The sequence below is a fragment of the Ochotona curzoniae genome, unplaced genomic scaffold (genome assembly GCF_017591425.1).
Source record: "Ochotona curzoniae isolate NIBS_2020 unplaced genomic scaffold, NIBS_Ocur_1.0 contig_3819, whole genome shotgun sequence".
Taxonomy (NCBI): Eukaryota; Metazoa; Chordata; class Mammalia; order Lagomorpha; family Ochotonidae; genus Ochotona; species Ochotona curzoniae.
Window position 1 is genome coordinate 32651691 of NW_024466004.1, and position 15229 is coordinate 32666919.

Below are 15229 nucleotides of genomic sequence, written 5' to 3' on the forward strand. Positions count from 1 at the left end.
ATGATAAGTACTTGGGCCCCTTCCACTCCAAATGGAGTTCTGGGCTCCTGTCATAAGCCTGGTCCAGCCTCTGTTACTATGGGAATTTGGAGAGTAACTGAATAGGTATAAAGCTTATATTTCTGTCACTCTGTATTTAAGCATATGAACCTAAAAAGTGTGTTTAAAAAAAAATGAATGTAAATAGTTCTCAACAAATCCATGCACTTCATCTTCATTTACAGAGAAGTAGAATTGTCCAAGGTCTCTATGTCTCTGGAAGCAATGAACACAGACAAGTGAAAGCAGATGTACCACAGAAATCTATGATAGTATAGAATAAAATTATCTGCATTTTTTTTTCTTTCAACATATGAAGAATACTTCCTCTTCTCAACAGTGCATATTTTGGGAAATATTAAGACCTTGACTTAGTGAAGATGGTGCAATAGGGGTTACTGACTTTACAAATTGTTTTACTTTCCATGTGTATCTTTCATTTGGTATTGCCCTGGTTAGACTTTCTAGTATTGTGCTGCATAATTGTTGTGAAAAATGATGACAGTGGACATCCATACCCTATTTTCATTCCAAATTTAAATGAAAAACATTCAATCTGTCAACATCAAGCATCATGTTAGCTGTAGGCTTTCCTTCTTTTTTAAGATTATTTGTAAAATTTATTTGAAAGGCAAAGTCCGAGAGAAAAAGGATAAAGATCTTCCATCTGCTAGTTCTCTCTGGAAATGCCTAACAGCTGAGGCTGGGCCACACTGAAGCCATGAGCTTCAACTGGGTCTTCCACAACAGAACAGAGACAAAAAAACTTGAGTCATCTTCCACTGCTTTCCCCAGACAGAACAGCAGGAAGCTGGATTAAAAGTGAAGCAGTTAGGCTCAAACCAGTGCTTATATGGAATGCCAACATTCCAGTCAGTTGCTTTACAGCTTATTGCCCAAAATGCCAGCTCCCTGCCCTCCTTTTAAACCTAGGTGTTCTTTATCAGGTGGTGAAAATTCTCTTTTATCCAAAGTTTTCTTATTTTTTTTTCTTCTAAATCATGAACGGTGGTCTTATTTGATCAGATCCCATGTTTGTTTGGCATCTATTTATCACAGGGCCAACTGCATTAACTATGACTTGTATGTTCTAATACTTTGGCTATTTGCAAACCTTACATACCTGGGGAAAAACAGCCCCTCAGAAGACTAATCCATAAGATACAACAAAGGCTTCAACTGAGAACCAATATTTTTTTTTTTAAAGATTTATTTTTATTATTTTTTCATTGGAAAGGCGGATATACAGAGAGGAGAGACAGAGAGGAAGATCTTCCGTCCATTGATTCACTCCCCAAGTGAGCACAACGGCCCATGCTATGCCAATCCGAAGCCAGGAGCCTCTTCCAGGTCTCCCACGCGGGTGCAGGGTCCCAAAGCTTTGGGCCGTCCTGGACTGCTTTCCCGGGCCACAGGCAGGGAGCTGGAAGGAAAGCGGGGCTGCCGGGATTAGAACCGGCGCCCATATGGGATCCTGGGCGTGCAAGGTGAGGACCTTAACCTCTTGCGCCACCGCGCCGGGCCGAGAACCAATATTTTAAAGACAAACCACTTAAATCCCAACTTTATAGGCTCCCCCCGCCCCCGCTCCTCTCTGTCTGTCTGTCTGTCTCTCTCTCTCACACATACACACAGACGTCAGTATTATGCTAAGTTATTCTGAGGTCAGGACGAATCAAGGAGCACCTCAACAACCTAGGGCCCAGCAGAATTATTTTAACTAGTTAATAATTCAAACTTGTCCTGCTCTTCACACAAACCCCAAGGCTTTCATTTATTATTTATTTATTTAAAAGGTAAGAGTTACAGAAAGCGAGGTGGAGAGAGGTGAGAGAAAGAGAAGACAGAGATATGAATCAATCTTCCATGCTGGTTTACTCCCCCAAAGGCTGCAATGGATGGGCAGATAGGGCTGGACTAGTCCAAAGCCAGAGTCTGGAACTCCATCCAAATTTTCCACATGGGAACAGGGGCTCAAGTACATTCTCCAGGTGCATGAGCAAAGAGTTGAATTGGAAGTGAAGCAGCTGGGATGCGAACCAGACTCCATATTGGATACTGAAACTATTGCAAGAGGTTTAAATCCACTGCATCACAGCTCTGATCTTTCAATCAAGGGTGTTGCTTTAGTTCCAGTCTTTTGTCATCTGATCAAAGTACAATACCGTTTTTAAATATGTGGTAGAATTTTTTTTTTAAAAAGTAGAGTTTTCCAGGAAAGTCCTCTAGGACTAGAGAGTCTTTTCTTTGACAACTTTTAATTATGAGTGGTCAGATCCAGATACACAGAACCAGTTGCAATATACATTTACTTGTATGTTTCACACTGGTGGTAGGAACCCAGTTACTTGAGCCATTATCATTGCCTTCAAGATTCCATTTTAGTAGCAACTATGAAGTCAGAAGCTGGAACCAGGTATTGAACCCAGGCTCACTGAGCATGAGCACCCTGACCTGCATCTAAAACGACAGGATAAGCTAAACAACTGACTCTATACTCATTTTTAAAATCCTATTCAAATTATTAGATTCACAGATTTGGAACTATGTTTTCTAAAGTGACTGGGAATTTTTGTCATTGTCCACTGTGGTCAGAAACATAGTATTCAATAGCGTACACACACAAACACACACAAGTAGCATATGATAATATATACCTGTGGTATGTGTTTACAGTCCCTTTTATATAGCATCTTGAGTAACTGTTCTCGGCATTTTTTACATATCAAAGTCTACTGGAATCAACATTTTACCAATTTAAGTGCAATATACAAACTTAATTTATGTGTATCTCTTTACTCCAGTTTCACGCCAGTGTACACCCTAGGATATAACAGGTGATGGCTCAAGTAGTTGGATCCCTGTCGTGCACATGGGAAACCTGGAAGGAGTTCGTAGTTCTCAGCTTTGGCTTTGTTTTTTTTTTTTTTTTGGGGGGGGGGTGCTGGAGAGGTATGGTGGGGTATGGGAGAGGAGGGACTTATGAGGCTCAAATTAGTCCCATTAAACCAATTCCTGGAATTAAGTCTCTCCATATTTAAAATTTCATGTTTAAGATCTTGTAAGGGACAAAAGTGTTTATCTTCTGATTTATTCATTGATAAAATTTCTATATTTCCATCACAGCAAGTTAAAACACATACCCAAAATACAGAATGTTGGATGGTATTATATCTGGTGCACTGTCTTACAAAATATTTGTAATTTTCATTCGAAACCATACAGATTACCTAACTATTCAACCTTAAATAACTTACTAAAGAAATTTTTAAGATCATAATAAAAATCAGAGGTGAAATTAGACTGCTATGACTGTAAGCAAAAACAAATACTTGAATCATGTTTACCCTACTCTTTCAATATGTTTTCCATAAAGATCATACACTGTGATAGCCTAAATATTTATAAGATAATGCCATGTTTGATTTGTTTATAGTGCATTAACATTTAAAACTATCCTAATATATGCTTATTACAACTCTAAAGAGAGAAAGAAGGAATTATTGTTCTTTCCTATTAGATAACTGCAATTATAAATTCTTGGAATTAACATGAAGACATAAAGGAGTATTTAAGGAAAAATTCTAGACTAATGTTGCAGCATAGTATGTAAATCTGCTGTCTGCAATGCTGGCATCTATATAAGTGATTGTTCCTCTAGATTCAGATCCCTGACATGAGCCTGGGAAAGCAGTGGAAGATGGCCCAAATGTTTGAAGCCCTGTACTAAGTGAGAGATAGGAAATAAACTCCAGATTTTTTCCTTCAGCTTGATCCAGCTCTGGTGTTGGGACCATTTGGGGAGTGACCCAGTGAATGGAAGATTTCTCTCCAAGTCTGATTTAGTTTCTTTATATCATCCGGCCAATAATGAGAACACATATGATACAATGAAGGATTAAAAAAAAAACTTCTCAACTGTCATGTATAATATATATATATAGCAAGTTTGCAAGCAAATAAAATTATTTTAAAAGCAACATACTGGATATTCAAGGAGGTCTACTGGCTGACGGAAAGGCTCTGAATCTTCACATTGAAATATGAGATTTAGTAATTCTTGACATTGCTTCTTCCATGCTTGAATATCATAAGACTGAGCCCTATTACGTAATCTTCTTCTAGGCTGATGGTCCTAAAATAGAAATGTTCATTTGCACTAGTAAAAAGCACTTAAGCAGTAAACAATGTGCTTTAATACAGTCAATAATCAGTTACAGCTTCTAATAACTAAAATAAAATATTTCTGCTAAGACAAAAAATATATTACCTTCCTTTTTCGAGTAGAAGTTCCTGGTACATCAGCATCTTTCTCTTCTTCCTTTGAGGCAAGAATTGATCAGATTCATAAAAAACTTTTAGGTTCTCAACTCTATAGTTGTTAAATTATTTTCTTTAGATATTTTTTTAAAGCCACAGCATATACAGGGCACCATAAACACACATTACAATGCTATCTCTCGTCTAGCAATATAATAATGATAAAAAGAAAAATTTTGATATAATTTTTAGAAAAAAGCTAATTATAACATTGGGTAAAAATAATTTTCTAACAGTTTGTACTGGAAAACTATAATGCACAATTTTCTTTTTGCATATAATACAAATGCAGTGATTATAACACATTTCACAAACCTCAGAGTCAGACAAAACTTTCTTCTTCATTGAATTGTAAAGTGGAATCATGTTATAACAAGTCTGATCCCTAAATTACAAGAAGAATAGGTTAATTATATTAGAATGAGTATTTTTCCCATTAAAAATCTAGCCCTCAAGTCATATTTAAAGATAAAAGTTGATGCTGAAGGCTGTCAACTACTTACATGCATGTTACTCTGTCTCTCCTGCTCAAATCTACGTACATCCTCTACTCTGGTCTATTTATTTCACCAAGCCAAACCCAATGAGCACTTCTTGGTTTCATTCAAACTATTGCTATGTAGGGCAGTCTTCTTTCGTCAGTCTTCAAAGTAAAGCTAATATACCTCCTGTCTTCCAACTCCTTCTCTTTATTCTTAAGTATTAGGTCTTTCCTAAAATGTTGTCCTTAAATCATCTTCTCTTAATGCTGTACTTTTTGGTCTGATAAGCATAATAAAATACAGTTTATTTGTATTAGAGCTTCTACATCCCCATCATTTGTCCTAATACTCCTGAACATCCAACCATTGCCTAAAATTCCACATTTAAACCTGATTTACTCTGTACTATTTCTCCCTTATCTTCTTTTTTATTGACCTATCATTCTTGCAACAGAGTGAATCATGGTTTTTCACTATTCCATTCTTTGGTTCCCTTTACAATTAGTGGTCAAGACCTATGAATTCTGTCCTCAAAAATCACCTGAGGACCTGGCATGGTAACCTAGAGGCTGTAGTCCTTGTCATGCATGCACTGGAATCTCGCATGGGAGCTGATTCTACTCTCAGCAGCCCCACTTCTCATCCAGCTCTGCTTATGGCCTGGGAAAGCAGTTGAGGACGGCCTGAAGCCTCCTGCATGGGAGACTCGGAAGAGGATCCTGGCTCCAGATTGGCGCAGCTGCAGCCATTGCAGCCTCTTGGGGCATGAATCAATGGATAGAAAATATTCCTCTCTGTCTCTCCTCTTCTCTGTATTGTATATTTGCCTTTCTAATAATAATAACAATTTTTAAAAAGGCATTTAGGAAAAACAAACAAAAAAACCCAAAAAGTTTCACTAATCCTCTTTTACAAAAATGAAAGGTGATAACTAAATAAACTTTTAAAATACAGGCATCTCCGCCTAACAAGAAAAAAACAAACTATCCAATACAAGTAACATTAAGATGAAATTAGAGCAGTCTTTCGCACAAAGTGTATGTTTTATTTTTGCCTTCAAATTAAAAGAATCATTCTATGGGTACAAAAAATATAAAGGATGAATCAGATGGTAGCATGCTTCTGCCTTAAACTACAGTTGTCATTCCTGCTCATGGATCAATAATTAAGGGGTAATTTACTTTGAAGGATAATCTTGCAACCTCTATTTCAGTTTACAAATTTTATAGGGCAAAACATTGTTCAGACGAAAAGGACTCAGGGCCGGTATGGTACAGCTGGTTAAGCCACAGCCTTCAACAGTGGCATCTCATGTGTTTCCTTATTTACATGCCAGATACTTCATTTCTATTCCAGCCTCCTGCTGACAGGTCCCAAAAGGCAAGAACGTTTCCAAGTGCTTAGGTCCCTGTCACCTGAGAGACTTAGATCCTGGCTTCCAGCTTTAGCCTGGCCCAGCCCTGGCAACTGCAGCATTTTGGGAAGGGAACCATAGGATGGAAGGCCCATCTTCGCAGAACCCCTAGTTAACTATCTCTATAACTCCAACTTTCAAATAAGTAACTCAATCTTAAAAAAAAAAAAAAAGCCCTAATTCAGATGGTATACACTCATTCATCATGTACAGGTAAACCTATAAAAAAAGCCGTATTTTCCTCAACTGGAAATTCCAGATAATAATCTCTTCCATCTACAATATTAGTTGGCTTTAAAGAGTTACTATTGGTAATTATCCAACTACTAGTTGCATTCATAAAGGGATCCATGTTTTTTTTTAACTAACTTTCATAACCTTATTACCTGATAAAATAACAAAATGCTTTTTCTTTTGATAATATATGCTCCTATTTTGAGAGATGTTTAAGTGAAATGTATATAAATTTTTTTGTATTTCAATACTTGACATTGAAAGATTTTACATTTAAAATAGCACCATAAATTATTAATACCTATATAATCAAGCATGAAAAAAGTAACTTACTTTATGAAATGCAGAAGAAGATCAGTCACAAATTTAGCAGACTTCACAATGGGGCTTCCAGGTTCATTAAATGTTCGTGTATTATGCTCTATATATCGAACTTCCCACATTAGGGAAGAAATCCGCCTTTAAAAAAACAAAATACAAAAGCCTCAACCTCATTATATTTAAAATTTGTATACAATTTAGAACCAAGATATTCTGCCTTTTCGAATTCAGTATTAAATCAATTGCAAAACTCATATTTAAAAATGTCATTTTAAAAAGAGCAAACCCCATTGTGTTTTTGGGGCAAAAAGAGGAAAATATTTTCTAAATTAAAAAATTTTAATTTTATAACCATCAAATAATGAAACTCAAAAGGTAACTGACAGCCTATTTCTGAGAAATAAAAGCATAAAAACACTGTGATTTTGTTAGATTATGAAAAAACTTGATTAAATAACAATTATTTTCAGACAACACAGTTCACTCTTAATGTTAAGATAAATTCTAGTGTTTTGAAACTTTATTTTTCAAGGAAAAGTCAAGTGCAAAGATTATAGCTAAATATACCATCTAATATTTGGTCCAACTTGAAACTTATGTGCATTTCAAACAGACTAACCAGGCTCATTCTACTATTTAAAAACATATCTTCAGTAAACCTTAGGGAAAATTGCATAAAATGAAGCTTAAGAGTACTAATAGGAGGACAAGCTGAGAGTAAGTAACAGTTTAACAGGAGTTTGAACTAACAGGAAGCATCAGAGGAAAAACTGCAGAAAGTCACTCTACTGAGGAAGAGGGAAAAAAAAGCTCTAAGTAGTTAAATAGTACATGAAGGCATCATTATATAAGTCTATAATTCAGGTTTATAACTCTATTATCAGGTTAGAAAACAAGCCATTTCTAATTTATATGAAGGGTCTATTAAAAGTTTCAGAAAATGTGGGCTTAATGATAAGCTGATTTTGGTGTAAAAATTTTTGAAAATCACACTTTAGCTTTTTAGTAATATGCATTTCCATAAACCTTTTAAAGATTCTTTTTTACATAAATAAAATGTTCTAAAAACAATTTCGCCCAGGTTGCTTATAAAGCTAGGCTAATGCCAAGAAGGTCTATTAAGTTATAATTTTGAAATATACTACACCTTAGGAATTTTCATGGTAGGCCATATTACTGTGCCACAGTAATTTATAATAATTGTTGGAGATTCCAACTTTATCTCTGTAGCTGTAGTCCTAAACCAGTGTACAAGAACAATTCTTACTCTCATATTCTCCACCACCCAGTTTTATTTCTGAAGTCCTAGCTCTACCTGCTTATTTTACAGGCGTAGAAATTCAGTTAAGAATTTCTTCTCCATTTTTTTTTTTGTTCTCTTCTGGTACTAACATTTAACTTAGCAATTAAAATGACCTAAAGGAAGTATGCTCTAGGGTGAGACACCTGGGAGGAATGTAACATAGGTAATTTCCAGCTTTTGACAAATATAAATGGAACAACAATCCATAGTAAATATATTGAACAAGATAAGGGAAAATTCTTAGAAATTCAAGTCCTATTCCAGTGGTTCTCAAGCAGGAGTGTGGCATTGCCCCTCCAGGAGACAAGTGGTAATGTTAGGATACATTTTTAGTTGCAACAAATAGGGGCCTGCTAATGTCACATACAAGGGAAGTATACAGAACAGCCTCTGACAAAAACAAACTTTCTAGCCTCTACTATCAGTGGCAATACTATTAAGAAACATTAGTTGATAAGAAATAAGATTTTTTCAATGCCAGATATACAAATGTGATTTAAGTAACAAAAAGGACAAAATGCACATTTTTATATAGAAAAATCAGTACAGAATAAATAAAAACTCTAGGTTAAAATGACAATGAAAAAGACTTCATTAGTAAGAAACTAGTCTCCCCGAGAGTCTTAAGGCAGTATTCAGTAATATAAAATGCTGCTGGGAAGATAGCAGCTAAAATGTTTGATCATTTCCTTTCAGAGCCCCAGTCTGATTACCTAGTCATGAAACAGGCTGCATTTGTAAGAGATTTAGAAGTCAGGTGGAAGACAACAGTACCTTGTTTTAGTTTAATAATAAAACACATTATAGAAAGCAGAAAGGAAAGAGCTACCCTTTCCTCTTTTAATGAAACACTGAGTACAGAAGAATAAATTAAATCCATTTATTACATTTGAAATCCAATAGTAGGGCTGCTATGATAAAAACCTACTCTGTGGCCCAACAACAACTGACTGAAATTTTTGGACTCTCTGCACCAGGCTGGCTAAGAGAGAATCTTCACCATGCTTCCCCAACCTCCTGCAGACAGTTAAATAAAACTATAGCCTGGTTCACACCAACTAGGGAGTAGGGGCAAATCAGAACTAAGGATTGTGCTGAGTGAGTGGTAGTAAACTTTTAGAAATTCAATTTGCAGTTAACAGCTAGTACTGAAGTAGCAGAAGCATCCACAGGGTCAAAGTAGGTGGACTGCTTATAATTCCTGGAAGAACAGTCATTAAGAAAGTTAGATTACAAAGGCTGGAAAAAATAACTAATTCTTCAGTGAGCAAATGATATGATACAGTATGTCAAAATGCACAGCTGGGACAGGTGTTCTGAACCGTGTTTCACCTGCTCCCTGCTCATGAACTGGAAAAGCAGTGGAAAACAGCCTGAATCCTTGGGCCCCTGTACCCATGAGGGAGACCCAAACAATCTCCTGGCTCCCAGCTTTGGACCACTTCAGTTTCAGCTATTGTGAGCATTTGGGGACTGAACCAGCAGCTGGAAGATCTCTCTCCTTCTAAGCAAATCTGCCTTTCAAATAAACACATTTAAAAAAATCTTTATGTAAAATATATAAAACCTCCCAGTCAACTATGATGTTACTTAGTAAACAAAACACACACACACAAAAACCTCAACCTTCTTGAATGCCAAACTGTCAAACGCTCAGTGAAGATAGCGGTTTTAAGGAAATTCAATGAACTTTGAGACGATACAGATGCCATTCTAATACTCTCTAACAGGAGAAATGTGACAGAAAGAAGGGAAAATTAAAATAAAACAGGAATTCTTAAATCAAAAACTACACTAAGCAAAATTGAAATATGATAGAAAGTCTCAACAAAGAATCAATGAGCTCAAAGGCTATTTGAAAATATATTGTTTGGGGAAAAAAGAAACAAGAATAAAGAAAGCTTACTGGAAATTTGGGACAAATGTTACGGCGCAAATATCTGAATTACTGGGGTTCAAGAGGGACTTGAGATTGAAAAGAGGTTAAACAGTATTAAAACCCGCCTACCAAGAATACTGTTGGTACTGTTGGCAGTATTCCTAATAATCATTTAGACAGGAGGGAGACATAAAGACAGTGATAAACACACAAGAGTTCAGAGATTTATCATCATTATGGCTGGCTTATGAGAAATGCTACAGGGAATTTTTCAAATGAAAAAAGTAGAAAACATGCATGCAAAAACAAAGTTAACAGCATGGAGAAAATTAATTGGTGAAAATAGCTACACAAATCCACATATCATGCTTACAAATATAGTAAACATGATATGTGAACTAGTCATATCTTTGGTATCAAGACTAAAAGCTCAATAATTTAAAATAATAATAAATGTATTAATACCTTAGGAAACAGGTCAATATCAAGATATAAAATAGAAAAATTCAAAATAGGAAGAGTACAAGTGTAGAATCCATTGGTATTACTGTGTTCTTCATTTCTTTAGCTGTCTGCTATAATCAATGATAAATTGTCACCACTTAAAAATAGCATGTTATAATCAAAAGATGTTTGCAAGCCTCAACGTAACTACAAAGCAAGAACGCATAACAAATTTGCCAAAAATAGTAGATATCAAAACAATTCTAATAGAGAAATTTACCTAAAATATCAGGAAATTATAAGTGAAAAAGAAAAGAATCACACTAAAATAAACAAGTATCAAAAGGGCAGTAGTAAGTCCTTATCTATTGATAATTACCTTAAATGTAAATGAGTTAAAATTTCCAATTAAAAGAGCTATTAAATGCACTGACAAAACAAAACACAAAGGACAGGCACGTAACCTAGCAATTACAACATCAAAAAGGATATCTACATCCCATTGTGTCAGAGTACCTGGGTTTCTAGATTACATTTTAGCTGCTGATTCTAGCCATCTCCTAACGTACATATCAGAGGCATCAGTGAGGACTCACGTGGTTGGATTTTTTACTGAGTTGAGATTAAAGCACTTAGCTGGGGTCTCTCTTTTTGATCATTTGTGTCTGTCCCTCTGTCTCTCAAATAAATTATGAAAAGAAAACCATAAGAAGACACAAACATACATTGTTCACAAGAAATTCACTTTACCTCTACTGACATTTACAGGATGAAATAAGAAATCTCATGCAACGTAAAACAAAAGATAGCAGGTGTAACACCAACACGAGATGTCCACTAAAAGCAGTTTAAAAAGACAAGGAAGGTAAGAAGGCTACTACATAATTATGGAGTTCATTTCAGGAAGAGGAAATAACTATTAGAAACAAATGTGCATCAATACTGATACTCCAAAATATACAAAGCAAATGTTAATAGATCCAAAGGAACAGACAGATTTCAATATAACAATAAAAGCATCTTACATTCCAGTTTCTGAAATGGGTAGAGCATCTAGATAGAAAAAGTTGTTAAAATATTCCCTAGTTCAACTGGATCTAATAGACACCTATAGCACATTCCACCCAATATATAGACTGAACATTCCTCCCAACACATGGTTATTCTCAAGAATAAAACATATATGGTCAACAACAATGTGTCAACAAATTTCAGAAAAAAAAGTAATATTATTTAGCTCTTCTGACCACAATGAAAAAAAACAGCAAAATCAGTAACAAGAAAAATTTTAGAAATTACATAAATACATGGATAAAAACAACTCCTTAAAAGATCAAGGAATAGCGAACTAACTAATGAATGCAAAAGAAGATGTAAATATATAGAATCTATAGTAATACTGAGAGGGAAGTTTTTGGGAATCAGTGTTTACATCAAAAAGGCAGAAGGATCTTGAACACTAAGCACAAACTAATAAATGGAAAGAAATAATAAAACTCAGTATACACATGACAGGAAGACTAAAAAGCCATACAAAAAAGGGAGAAAAAGCTGAAAATAAACAAAATTGACAAACTTACATATATTAAAAACAGAAGATTCAAACACAGAAAATCTGCAAGAAAGATATTATGACTATCAATAGAAAGAAAAAGGGTTGTCAGAGAGGATTATGAATAATTTGATCCAACTTGATAACGTAGAAGAAGAAATAGATATAGTCTGAAGACACATGTCTTACCAAGATCAAATCATGGAGAAACACAATTTCTAAACAGACCAACGATAAGCAGCAAGATTAAGTCAATGAAACCAAAGAAAATTTCCAGGCCCGATAACTTTACTACTGAATTCTGTCAAATATTTGAAGAATTAATGTCTATTTTCCTTGAAACTGCTTGCAAAATTGGAAAGAGAATTCATTCAAACTCATTTTACAAGAACAGTTTTACACCAATGCCAAAATTCTCAAAGAAGTGCAAATGTCACTAATCATGATCCTGTGAAATTCAACTCAGGGATACAAGGATAGTTCAATATATGCAAACAAACATGATACACCAGAATGACAGACAAAATTATATAGTCATCTCCAGAGGAACACAAAAAGCATGTGACAAAATCCAGCAATTCCTTTATGATTGAAACTCTCAATAAATTAGATATGTTCTCCAATATAATAAAGAACATCTGTAACAATCCAACAGGTTGAAACTAAATGGAAAAAAGTTGAAACCTTTTAGTCTAGAATTTGGAAGAAGGTAAGGACATCCACTTCTACTGCTTTTATTCAACATAGTACTGACGTTCTAGCCAGAACAGTTAGACAAGACAAAGGAATAAAGTGTACATTGAAATGAAGAAACTCAAACTGTCACTGCTTGTAGGTGGCATTTTTACATACAGGAAACTCAAAAGTTGAAAAAAAATTAAAAAGCAAATGAATCAGCCAAACTACAGGATGCAGTCAATGTGTAGAACTCAGAAATACTGCTATGCATTCAAATGCATCATTTCATACAGAAATCAAGAAACCTAACCCACTCAACAGCTGTGCTTTAATCTAACCAACTAAGTAACATAAATCTACAATGAATATTATCATAGAATGATGAAAGAAACCAAAAAGGACAGAAAATGTAAAGACAGCTTGTGTTTATGTACTGGTAGAGTCAACATCATTAGAATGCCTGAACAAACGACCTAAAGTGATCTGCAGATTTATTGTAATCCCCATCAACATACCAATGACAGAGACAATGATAGGCCTAATGGCTGTCAGATGGCATACCATATGACAGTGCATGTGCTTAAATCTGTCTCTGCTCCTAATTTTATTCTCTTCTTGAAGTGTACCCTAAGGAGACACCATGTGACAGCTCAGAATAGGGGCCACACTCAAAGTGGGAAACTTGGTTTGCTTTCTTGGATCCTCCTCCTGACTTTGGACTGGCTCAGAACCAGCCATCACAAGTATTTGAATTAACTGAAATAACAAATGGGCTTTCTCTGTCACATGTCTGTCTGTCTCTCAATTAAATTAAAAAAAATGTGACTTGTTCACAAAACTAAAGAAGACACATCTAAAATCTATGTGTCAGGCCATGCGGCGTGGCCTAGTAAGTAGCTAAAGTCCTCGCCTTGAAGGCCCCGGGATCCCATATGGGTGCTGGTTCTAATCCCGGAAGCTCCACTTCCCATCCAGCTCCGTGCTTGTGGCCTGGGAAGGCAGTCAAGAATGGCCCAAAGCCCTGGGACCCTGCACCCACGTGGGAGACCCGGAAGTTGTTCCTGGCTCCTGGCATTGGATCGGCATAGCGCTCACTTGGGGAATGAATCATCAGATGGAAGATCTTCCTTTCTGTCTCTCCTCTTCTCTGTATATTTGACTTTCCAATAAATAAATAAATATTAAAAAAAAAAAATCTATGTGTTACGATAAATGATTCACAATAGCCAAAGAAATTCTAGGCAACAGTAACAAAGCCAGAGCCATTATACTAGCAGAATTTAAAATGTATTACAAAGCTACAGTACTTAAAACAGGATGGTGCTGGCACAAAAACAGATCCATAAGTCAATGGAACAGAATACAGACCCTAGAATTAAACCTTCAAATGCTCTTTGACAATACAGTAAGAACATACACTGAAAAAAGGACAGTTTTTGAAATAAGTGGTGCTGGAGAGGTTAAGACACTCACATGCAGAAGAATAAAACTAAACATACTGCATCTTACCACATACAAAATAAAATTAAATCAAAATGAGTAACGGCCCAACTGTAGGACATGAAACAGACTTAAAGAAAATGACATGTGTTTCAGAACACTGGAATGAATCACATGTCAAGAGCATAGGAAATTGAAGAGCTTCTTCATAACCAACAGAATGGGAGACAGCCTTATTCCAGGAGACAGCCTGGAATAACTATGTATCTGAAAAAAGGTTATTAATCAAAGCAAGTAAAGAACTCAATAGCCAAAATACAAAATACAGATTTTAAAAATGGGCAGTAGAGTTAAGCAAATGTTTTTTTTAAAAGAACATATGCATTTGTGTACTTGTATCAACAGGTACATGAAAAAAAAAATGCAATACAACACTATTGATGAAGGAAATACAAATTAAAATCAAAACGAGGTGTCACCTTAATCCAAAGAGACTGACTTATCAAAAAGACAAAATGATAAATGCTGGCAAGTATATGCAGAAAATGGAATCTGCACATTATTGGAGAATAAAAATTAATATAGTTATTGTGACAATCAACAGGGAAGTACCTCAAATAACCATAAGAAGAACTATTCTAAGACCCAGCAACAGTGAGTATCCATCCAAAGGAAAGAAAATCACAGTGGTGGAGAGAAAACTGCACACTATTCAGAACAGGAAGTGAAAATAACCCACAAGTCCATCGACTGATAAGTGAATTCACACTATTCTGGCACATATATACAGCAGAATACTATTCGGTCTTTAACAAGATAAAATGTTGTCATTTTCAGTAACATAAATGGAAATAGAGGTTATTGTGATAGTTGAAGTAAGCCTTACACAGAAAGATAAGCACTACAGCATCACTTAAATGTAAAATACAAAATATTGATTTCACAGATGTCAAGAGTACAATGATTGCTAATAGAGGCTAGGGAAAGGGGGCAAGGGAAAGGTTAATTTTTAGGTGAAAAGTGATAGGTAAAAATAGGAAGTTCTGGCGTTCTGGGTGACTAAAGATAATGTTAATATACTTCATAATGTGATGTATTTTTGCTAAAAAACTGAAAGACAGCA

At 35.4% G+C, this 15229-nt stretch overlaps 1 protein-coding gene across 3 annotated transcripts in view; it reads right to left on the reverse strand.

Annotated features, from left to right (window-relative positions):
* The window catches only part of LOC121158719 (pleckstrin homology domain interacting protein), a 123973-nt gene that overhangs the window by 12842 nt on the left and 95902 nt on the right, over nucleotides 1-15229 (reverse strand). For all 3 annotated transcript variants that reach the window (XM_040983659.1, XM_040983658.1, XM_040983660.1), the window contains 4 exons: nucleotides 6823-6948; nucleotides 4675-4744; nucleotides 4310-4360; nucleotides 4025-4174 (listed from right to left, as the gene is read on the reverse strand). In XM_040983659.1, coding sequence (XP_040839593.1) covers nucleotides 4025-4174; nucleotides 4310-4360; nucleotides 4675-4744; nucleotides 6823-6948 — 397 coding nt within the window. The remainder of the gene's footprint in view (nucleotides 1-4024; nucleotides 4175-4309; nucleotides 4361-4674; nucleotides 4745-6822; nucleotides 6949-15229) is intronic.